The sequence below is a fragment of the Passer domesticus genome, chromosome W, assembly GCF_036417665.1.
Source record: "Passer domesticus isolate bPasDom1 chromosome W, bPasDom1.hap1, whole genome shotgun sequence".
Classification (NCBI taxonomy): Eukaryota; Metazoa; Chordata; class Aves; order Passeriformes; family Passeridae; genus Passer; species Passer domesticus.
The window spans coordinates 42,435,932-42,446,833 of NC_087511.1; the positions used below are offsets into that span (position 1 = coordinate 42,435,932).

Below are 10,902 nucleotides of genomic sequence, written 5' to 3' on the forward strand. Positions count from 1 at the left end.
CCGTTCACCCGCACTCTCTGGGCCCAGCCACCCAGCCAGTTCTTAACCCAGCAAAGAGTGCTCCTGTCCAAGCCGTGGGCTGCCAGCTTTTCCAGGAGTATGCTGTGGGAGACAGTGTCAAAGGCGTTGCTGAAGTCCAAATGGACAACATCCACAGCCTTTCCTGCATCCACCAGGTGGGTCAGTTGGTCATAAGAGGAGACCAGATTGGTCAAACACGACCTACTCCTCCTAAACCCGTGCTGGCTGGGTCTGATACCCCGGCCATCCTGTAAGTGCTGCGTGATGGCACTTAATCTAAACTGCTCCATTATCTTGCCTGGTACGGAGGTCAGGCAGACTGGTCTATAATTACTAGGATCCTCCTTTCTACCCTTTTTGTGAATGGGTGTCACATTGGCCAGCTTCCAGTCATCTGGAACCTCATCAGTGAGCCAGGACCGTTGGTAAAAGATGGAGAGCGGCTTCGCAAGCTTATCTTAGAGTCAGGACAGAGGCTTCTAGGGAATTTGTCTGCAGACCTGCCCTGGGAGCAGATCATCCTGAGTGGCACGGGATGTCGAAGGAGATGGGCCAGTATTTGGAAGACTTCTCTCTTCCAATGATCTGGAAGTTCACCTCTGAACAACTGCAAGGACCCTGTTAAAAGAATAAGTTATGTGAAGGGAAAAGGCTCTGACAGCTCCAGAGATGGACAACTCACAGCAACATGCTGGGCCCTGGCCATTGCTTACCAGACACTGCTTGGTATGGTGCAACACTTTCAGGAGGAGGAGAAAAGAAACAAATCAACAGGAACCATGTCCACACAAACCACATCTGAGCCAGAGGGAAAAGGAAACAAATTGTTAGAAATGAGACGCTTGACTCAGCCAACATATCAAGCAGTAATTCAATGTATTAATTAATATGGTAACATATGAGCAAAAACAGCGCTGGGTACAGTGGTGGGGGTTTTCCCCTCCAACTGCACACTGATTGCTGGGCTTGCTGGTATTTATTGATCATATTCATGCATATTCATAAGCTTTCTCAGCAGTTTCTATTTCCAGTTTTTTACGTCACAACCCTATACTTCAGGATCGTAAATCGACGATGGTGATTTTTGGTTCCTTTCCAATTTCTATACTCGATTGTGATCTATTCCAGGTTTCAATATCCCAGGATGTACATCCCAGGATGTATATCCCAGATGGTGGGGTCCAGCTGTCAGATGTGGAGTCCAGCATCTATTTTCTAGGACCATTTATCTATGACAGTGATGTCCAGCTTCCCTTTCTAAATCAGTAATCAGCGACATTGATGTCCATCTTCTTTTTTCAGGATGTTTTTGCCATTTCAATAGGAGCTTGGGATGGGTTCACTTCCTTCTTTTGTTTAAATCCTTTATGCATTCTAAAGCTACAGTTTAAAATCCCTAATACAAAGCAACATTCTCAAGCTATAATTCAAAGGTTCTCATTACAAAAACAGCTTAAGACTTATAATAGTTAATTGCAAACAAAAGATTGGTTCAAAGGCCTTCTTCCATGCTTTGCTTTCCACGGTTGTTTATTAGAACTCGTCTTTATAACTGTCCCACGGCCGTGTTCCCCACATTTCACAATTACAATTACACAGGTTACCTTTATTTACCTGACATGAAACACAACTTTGTATTTCACAAAATCAACAGGCACCGTATGCATGCAAGCCATTGCTGGACCAGAAGGACAGCCTAAGCTGGTGGCAGTCGCCCTTGTTCAGAAAAGAAAATCCGCATAGTGAATGACGAGGAAGAGGCAGGACCTTCACATCCAGCAGGAGAGACAGAGCCAGAAAACGTCACTCGATCCCTATTATCCCTGGGCAAGCTGCATGAGCTGCGTAGAGAGCTCACATGCGAGGCAAATGAGTCCATGTTGACCAGGCTGCTCTGAATCCGGGATGCTATGGCTAATGATCGAATTCCGGATGGTATCGAAGGCAGGCAACAGGGATCCCTGTCCCGGGGTGTGGCTATTGACCAGGGGATCAGGAAAAGACAGGAAACTCTGAGCCTCTGGCGACGACTGCTGTCAAGTGTGAGGGAAAGGCACCGTTGTGAGGAGGACCTCCATGTGCTGCAAGGACAGTAGAACATGATGGTGCAAGGTGTCCGATGCCTGAGGGAATTAGCTGTGCTGGAGATTGTTTTTTCAGAGGACAAGGGATTCCCTAAAAGTCCAGACGGTGTCCAGTGCGCATCACAAATGTGGCTGAAATTCGCTCAGCTTGGGTCAGAAATATATTCCTGTTACTTAGCGACGCTGCAATGGAGGGAGGGAGAAGATAAGGTGGGTGCTTTGGTTACCAAACGCAGCATTTATGAAGACACTGTTGCCGCCCCCTTACGGGCCCACATCTCGCCTGTGGAAACAAAACTGGCTGGGCATGTCTGGAGCCTGGAAGAGAAAATTGAAGAGGGCTACCAGAAACTAAGAGAGGAGCTTAAGGAGGGAATCTTCCATATCTCATCAGGACAGACGAGAGTCTCTGCTGTTAGCATCAGGTGTCCCCCAGCTAAGGAGAGAGTGTACACTCCACGAGGGTATACTCCCAGCAGCATGGGAGTGATGATGTTATGTCCAGTCCTCTTGAAGGGACCTCCAGGTCATTTTTGCAGGAAGGGAACAATGAGTACCATGACCAGAACTAGAGGGGCCCTTTCTCTAGCCAGGTAGAAGAGAGGGTCTATTGGACTGTGTTGATCCGATGGCCTGGCACATCGGACCCAAAAAAGTGTAAGGCTTTAGTTGACACTGGCACATGATGTACTTTAATGCCATTGAGAAATGTGGGGGCAGAATCCATCTCTATTTCTGGGGTGATAGGGGGATCCCAACAGCTGACTGGACTGGAAGCTGAAGTGAGCTTGAGCAGGAAGGAATGGCACAAACACCCCATCATGACTGGTCCAGAGGCCCTGTGTATCCTCGGCATAGATTACTTCAGGAGTGGGAATTTCAAAGACCCAAAAGGGCATTGGTAGGAGAGGCAAGGCAAAAGCTGCAGTAGGTGATTTGCAGCTGGCAGAGGCTGCTCCGATGTGAGCTTGGAACCTCCCCAGGTGTCCTGGGCTGGCACCGAGATGAGAGAGGAAAAGGGGGTGCTTCCCCTTTCAAAAGGGTTCCTGCAAACTCACGGGGGTGGCAGCTGGTCTCAGTGCTAGTAGTGGTCGAGGTGCAGGTGGCGGACAGCTGGAATCTTCTCAGCAGCAGCGGGCACAGGTGGGGAAGGTAGGCAGGACTCAGTCATAGTGCTGAGTTGCAACGCAGCAAAGTTGCGGGTCAGAGCACACAATCTCCCTTGGCACCATGCTGCAGACCCCCCCCCAGTTAAAACTCCCAACCCCCACTGGAGAATCGTAGTATCCTAGACCAGCCCAGGTGTGAAGGGACCTTGAAAGATCATCTGTTGCAGCCTCTTGTGGGAAAGGGTGCCTAGATGAGATTATTTAGCACCCTGTCCAACTGCATGTGGAAAACCTTCAGCAATGGGGACTGGTGCAACTTGTGCCCGTTGTCCCTTGTCTTCTCCATGTGGCTCCCTTGAAGTACTGGAATACTGTGTGGAGGTTCCCCCTGAGCCTAGGCAGGTGCCTAGCATTTTGCAACTAATTCCTTTGTCATTGCTGGCCTTCATGCAGCTGCTAGCTGTATTTAGATGTTCCTCCACAGCTTTTGGATCATGCTGAGCCCATTTGTCCGAGTATTTAGGACTTAGGCTTATTCCCTGCTTCTGTAAGTATTCAGTGATATCTCTTGCCATCCCTCTGACTCTGCCAAGTAGTGCAAATGGGTGTTTTAGGTCGCTTGAAGAATCGGCAGAAAAGGTATCAGCAAAAGCAGGTTCTCCAGCCCTTTGAGCATCTTCGTGGCCCTCCTTGGGATGCTCTCCAGTCTGCCCGCCTCTTTGTATTGAATTCTGGGGAAGAGAACTGCACACAGAGTGTGGCCTGCAGGCATGGCCTCTGTGAGAAGAGGCGGGGGTCTGCTCTGCACTAGTCACAGCTAGTTTTCACCAGCTAGGCACCAGACTTCCCTGAGAGCCAAAAGCGAGCAACTCAGCAAAGCTGGTGGCACCCTTGTGTAAGCATATTTAAGAAAGGGTAAAGCGCTGTCTGGGGCAGGTATTTCCCTGCTGCCCTTAGATCTGGCAGGTGGCTATGTCCTGAAGGAACTTTTTCATCTTATTTTCTCCTCCTGTCCTATTGAGGAGGGGTGGTGAGAGAACAGCTGGCTGAGCCCCTGGCAGCCAGCCATGGTCTGACCTCATAATGCCTAAAAGGCATATTCTTCCTTGTAGAAGGGTGTTGGCGGCTTAGAGATTTTAGGACCAGGACTGAATGTTAGTTTGAGTGAAGGGCAGGTACCAATCTGTCTTCTATAACTGCAATTTCAGCAGCAAAGGACAGCTGAGAATCAGGCCCCAATGATGCTGGTTTGGGTGTTGCTAAGATGGAGTTCATTTCCCCATAGCAGCTCTCACAGTGCCGTGTGTCACGTGAAAAAGGGAGGAGGCTTCCTTGACCCTTGGTGTGGGGAGATTTACTCAGTCTTTAGTGGTTAATTTGTCTGTCTTTCAGCAAAGTTGAGACCGTTGTGCCCGACCAGTCTGTCAGCATCCCATTGGGGGGATCCTTCACTGAGCAGTCCTACAGGATCAGAGGGTGGTTCGAGTGGCTTAGGGAAACACACCAACAGTGTAAGAGAGACCCCCGCAGCAGGTCTTCCCCTTTGCCCATTGTGTTACCCTGCTGCCGCCGACTGGTAGCGTCTGCCAAAGATTCACACTAACACTTTATGGAATAACACGCTTTATTAATATAAATTGTGACAGGTTAAGGTTGGAAGATTGTCGGTGATAGTGTCTGACTGCAAAAATATATTTGAAGGAATACACAGACAAGCTCTAATCCCCACTAAAATGTTCAGCATGCATAGAGTATGATTCTTATCCAATAGGCATCTCTATGGGGGAGAAGACAGGTTCAGCCCATCAACTGATCCCAGCAGCTACGATGGAGTCTTTCCTAACTTTTCCCCATTCTTGACTTATTTTTATACTATTTCTGTGTGTTTAGTTGGAGCTTGAGTGACTCTAGTCATACATACCTTTGTTACTGATTGGTGTAGAATTCTCTTGCTTTGCTTTACAGGTACAGTCAGAAAGAACAGAGAGCACATGCCCAGTGAGGGATGGTCGCACTTTGGAGGTGGGTAACTTTGGGACGGAGGTGTGCGTTGATATTATTATTATTATTAGGCTTTAATGAAGCAAGTTCATCTAAGGAGAGTGGTTTCACCACAGTTGCTGTCTCAGCAGTAAGACATCTTCCCCTGTCTCCCTTGGTTGACAGGTGGTATGCTGTTTATCAGCTGCAAAGTACCATGGAGTTCCCTTCCCTGCAAGGATTTCTGCAGAGCCTGGCCTTCGCTCCGCTCCACCCTCCATTCCATCCCTCTTAGCAGGTGTGTGTGTGTATGGGGAATCATCATGGAATAGGTTTCAAGTCATGCCAACTGTATTCCACTCAGGGAGCAGCAACTGTGATTTACCCTATAATTCCCATACTGTTATAACTCCTGTGAGGATGCTAATATAAGTCCTAAGTTTCCTCTAATTGAATCCCCAGTTACCGGTCCACAGGGTCCCCGGTCATTTTCCCACACCGTGCTTTGCACTGGTAGCTAGAAAGGTGTTGATAACACACCAGTGTTTTGGCTACTGCTGGGCAGTGTTGGCACAGCATCAGCGCTGTCTCTCCAACATTCTGTCCCAGCATCAGTAGGCTGGGGGTGGGCACGATCCTGGGAGGAGACACCACTAGACCAGCTGACCCAAACTGGCCAGAGGGATATTCTGTACCATATGACATCAGCCCAGAAATAAAAGCTAGATAAAGGAGGAGGAAAGGGGGGCATTTCTTATTTACAGTGTTTACCTTCCAGAGAAACTGCTACGTGTCTGGAAGCCCTGCTTCCCAGGAAGTGGCTAGGCCGTGCTTGCTGACCCAAAGTAGACAATAAAGTTGGGGGTTTTTTTCCCCTCTCCTTGTTGATGCGCAAACTTTCACTTTTGCTTTAGTAAACTGCCTTATCTCAATCTGCAAGTTGTTTTTCATCTCTCCTGTCCAGCTGGGAAGGGGGAGTGACAGAGTTGTTGGCTGAACACCTGGCATCTAGCCAAGATAAACCCACACCAGTCCTTTTTGGTTCCTAACGTGAGCTGAGACAATGGCAGTTATATATCTTGCATGGTATAGTAATAGCAGTTCTTGAGTAGCAAGCTCCTGTGCGTGGACATGGAGTTTGCGGGGTACGCTGCTTATCTCTTTGTTTTGTTCAGTTTGGGAACATGTTAATACAAACAGTGTCTCTGCGCTTTGCTGTGACATTGGTGGCTTTGTTGTGCTGGAGGAGCTATCTTCTGGGGACAATGAGGGAATCCCTCTCCCTCTCCCTATCTGGGATTGATGTGTATTGTTTTAGAATGCAGGCTCCCGTGTTCCTTGTTCTTCCTCATGTAAGCTGTTGAATGCTATTAATACTATTAACTAATACTGTTGGCCTACTATGGGGTTTGTGGAATCTGGTGTCATCTTGCTGTAAGACAAAACAAACTGTAGGTGAGGAGATATTGAAATGTGCCCTGAAGCAGCTGGTCCCTGGATGGCAGTGTGTGTGGAAGGATTTGGGCAGGTTCCTAGAGTGGTTATCACCTCCCCTTGCCTGGGACTTTACACCTAAACAGGCAATGAGCCCTGGCAAACGGTTGTGTCACCTGATAGAAGGGTGCCTTACCTACCCCAATGAAACCCAGCAGCTTCTCACCCTGTACGAGGCCCTGGGCTATGCCTGTTGAGCCACAGTTCAGTACTGTCAGAGGAGTGTGGCTGAGGCAGGGACCCAAAGTGCATTTGAGGACACTATGGCTGAGATAGGGACCCAAACAACAACGACTACAGTAATTGCCCCCCAGAAGTGTCAAAGAAAAGGTGAATAAGGAGAGCCAAGGAGCAATCAGCAAGACTCACTCACCTTTTAGTCGTCCCATGTGGCCAGTGCAAAAGTCTGATGGAGTGTGGAGGTTAACAGTAGACCATCGTGGCCTCAATGAAGTAATGCCCCCACTGAGTGCTCCTGTACCGCACATGTTAGAGCTCCAATATGAACTGGAGTCAAAGGCAGCCAGGTGGTGTGCTGCACTTGGCATTGTCAATGCATTTTTCTCAATTCCTTTGGCAGCAGAGTGCAGACTGCAGTTTGCTTCCATGTGGCGGGGTGTCCAATACACCAGGAATCGACTGCCCCGGGGGTGGAAACACAGCCCTAGCATCTCCCATGGACTGATCCAAAGTGTACTGGGGATGGGTGATGCCCCTGATCGTCTGCAATGCATTCATGACATCATTGTGTGGGGCACTGAAGCAGAAGAAGTGTTTGAGAAGGGAAAAAGAATAGTTCAGAATGTTCTGAAAGCTGGGTTTGCCATAAAGAAAAGCAAGGTCAAGGGACCTGCATGGGACATCCAGTTCTTGGGCGTCAAATGGCAGGATGGCCGCTGTCATGTGCCTATGGATGTGGTTAAGAAGATAGGAACTATGTCTTCACCAGCTAAGAAGATGGAAACACCCTCTTTCGTAGGCTGCCTGGGGTTTTGGATAATGTGTATTCCAGGTTATAGTCAGCTTGTGAGGCCCCTCTATCAAGTGACCCGGAAGAAGAACCATTCTGAACGGGGCCTTGAGCAACAACAGGCCTTTGAGCAGATCAAAGAGGAAATAGCTTGTGCGGTAGCTCTTGGGCCTGTTCAGACTGCACGAGCCCTGCAAAATATACTCTACACTGCAGCTAGGTAGCATGGTCTCACGTGGAGCCTCCGGCAAAGAACATCAAGAGAAACCAGAAGTCGACTATTAGTGCCGGGGTCGGCTGTTGCTTGTCTCTGCCCCAGCACGGGAAAAAGTGGTTCTGGGTAGGCCGCGCTCTCGAAGAAGGAATCTGGACTCTTGCTTTAGGTCTTCAGTCAAGTTTATTATTTCTTATCTACAAAGATTTTCTGTCTGTCCAGCCGAGGTCTGATCAGCAAGACAGCCAAAGGCACTCTCTCCCGCCCACGAGGCGGTTGTCTCTTTTATAATGAAAATTACGTATTCGATATTTACCTTTACTTCCCAATACTTTCTGCCCTTGTTGGCAAGTGTACTCTTTCTATGAACCAATCCACACATGCCAACATCATCCTGAACATGGATGCCAAGGAGAAGAAAGAAGAAGGACAGGGCACGCCCAAATTCCTCCATCTTGGGACTCCTGATCCATGCACAGAATTCTAGACCCCCCTGTACAATACATAAAACCCCCCTGTACAGTGCATTCTAACTTAAGTTCTAACAAGTGAATAACATCCCCTCACCATTCAGACATGAAATTCTCTCATCTCCTCACCTTCAGGTGTCATTTCTTTAAAAGGATCAAAGTCAAGCCACCAGGTACTTTTGGCAACATTCCAGGGCCTCCGAGCCCCCCAAGGGTTGTCTCGGTAGCTCTGGACATCCGGAGTGATGTACTGAGCTCCCACATATTAGGGTTTTGGAGCCAGGGTTATTGAGGATCAGAAGGCCCTCTCCACTCCAGCTGAAAAAGAAATATTAGCAGCGTATGAGCGGGTTTGAGCATCCTCAAATGTTTTTGGGATAGAAGCCCGTCTCCTCTTGGCACTGCAATTTCCTGTGCTACACTAGATGTTCAAAGGAAGCATCCCTTCGACGCATCGTGCAAACAGCGCTACATGGAATAAGTGGGTGGGTAGTGCTGATCACACAACGAGCTTGACTGGGGAAACCCAGTTGCCTGAGAATCCATGAAAAAAGGCAGAGATTTAGGATAACTTCTTTGAAAGGTCACTCGTGCTCAAGAAGCACCTCCATATAATGAGTTATCAGAAGATGAAAGAGGCCATGGTCTCTTTACTGATGTATCCTGCATTGTGGGAGGAAAGCATCAGAGGTGGAAAGCTGCTGTGTGGCGTCCCACAGAACGAGTCGTTGAGGCCGCTGAAGGAGAAGAAAAGTGCCTGGTTCTGTGTCTCTATAGTGACTCCTGGATGGTGGCTAATGCCCTATGAAGGTGGCTACAGCAATGGAAGAAGACCAATTGGCAATGCAAGGGTAAACCCATTTGGGCTGCTGTGTTGTGGCAGGACATCACTGCACAGATAGAAAACATGGCTCTGAAGGAATGTCACGTAGATGTTTACATGCCCAAATGCCGTGCAACTGGGGAACATCACAACATTGAACAGCTAGATAAGGCTGCCAAAATGGAAATAGCTCAGGTAGACTTAGACTGGGAGCAGAAGTGTGAACTATTTACAGTGCGATGGGCCCATGAAACATCAGGACATCTAGGAAAAGATGCAAACTACAGATGAGCTTGTGATCGAGGGGTGGATCTGATCACAGAGGCTATCACACAGGTCACCCATGAATGTGCTGCAATCGAGTGAGCCACACGAGTACAATCTCCTTGGAATAGATGGCCTAGCTGGGTTTTAAAGGTGGTGAGGCCTGGCAAATTGACTATATTGGACCACTGCAATGAACACACCAAGGCAAGAGCTTACATACTCACCATGGTAGAGGCAACTACTGGTTGGCTGGAAAAATACCCTCTAAGCCATGCTATTGCTCGAAACACCATCTTAGGCCTTGAGAGACACATTTTGTGGTGTCATGGTACCCCAGAAAGAATGGAATCAATGAGGCTTGTTTTTGAAATAACCTCGTAATCTCTTGGGCAAAGAAGCATGTGGATATATCACATCCCTTACCACCCACAAGCATCTGGAAAGATTGAGAGGTATGGTGGACTGTCAAGAGGGTTAGGCAATCGGGCATGGAAGCATTGGGATGCAAATTTAGCAGAAGCCACTTGTCTGGTTAACACCAGAAGATGTGCTAACCGCGCTGGTCCTGCCCAAACAAAACCACTACATACTGTGGGAGGAGATAAGGTCCCCATACTACACTCAGGGAAGTGGTGGCTGAGGAGGTTGGTGTGGAATTCTCCCATGGGAAGCGGCAAACCTATTATTGGGATTGCCTTTGCCCGAAGACCAGGGTATACTTGGTGGGTAATGCAGAAGGATGGGGACATCTGGTGTGTGCCTCAAGGAGATTTTACCTTCGGTGAAAAATAATCTGTGTGTAAATTTTATGTTCCAGGAAGTCACTTGCTGGAGTGACATGAACCGATGAAGCGACCATTTCACAAGGAGCAAGGAGGGTTCGATGATGACCCAGGCAGGGTTGGTGTTGGTGCTGAACAATGGAGTGTTCTGCCTTTTCCATCCTGCGCACCCATCTTGATGGGCTGGAGCCCAACTTGAGCCTGTTTTTAAACTTCTGGAGGGATGGAGGAAGCCCATGAAATGGGAAATAAATATCTGTGAAAGGACTGGGGACAGCAGTTAATAAAAATGTATGCATCTATGTGTTAGGCATATAGATGGTTTTAGCATGGTGTTTAAGTTACAAGCATTGGTAAGAAAGGATTTCAGTCATGACAAATAAATACAATAGAATAATTAGAAGTTAGATTTTGATCTATATATATAATTCTTTGAGATCTGAGTATGATGCAAATGGTGTGGAGTAAGGAGTGGAGATTGTATTGGGTGTTACTGAGATGGAGTTCATTGTCTCCACAGCAGCCGTCACAGTACTATGCTTTGCATTTGTAGCTAGAATGTGTTGATGAAACCTCCATGTTTTGGCTACTGCTGAACAGTATTGGCACAGCATCAGTGCTGTCCCTCCAACATTTTGTCCCCATCAATAGGCTTCAGGTGGGCAAGATCCTAGGAGGGGACGCAACT

General features: G+C 48.0%; 1 protein-coding gene across 30 annotated transcripts in view; it reads left to right on the top strand.

Moving 5' to 3' along the window:
• The window catches only part of LOC135289121 (uncharacterized), a 262,105-nt gene that overhangs the window by 226,527 nt on the left and 24,676 nt on the right, over window positions 1-10,902 (top strand). For 15 of the 30 annotated variants that reach the window (XM_064402475.1, XM_064402478.1, XM_064402480.1 and 12 more), the window contains 4 exons: window positions 5,180-5,236; window positions 5,381-5,492; window positions 7,269-9,884; window positions 10,250-10,621. In XM_064402475.1, the coding sequence (XP_064258545.1) occupies window positions 5,180-5,236; window positions 5,381-5,492; window positions 7,269-7,882 (783 nt within the window). In that variant the 3' untranslated portion in view covers window positions 7,883-9,884; window positions 10,250-10,621. Of the gene's footprint in view, window positions 1-5,179; window positions 5,237-5,380; window positions 5,497-7,268; window positions 9,885-10,249; window positions 10,622-10,902 lie in introns of those variants that run through there. The other 15 variants (XM_064402513.1, XM_064402508.1, XM_064402518.1 and 12 more) reach the window with 10 other exon arrangements.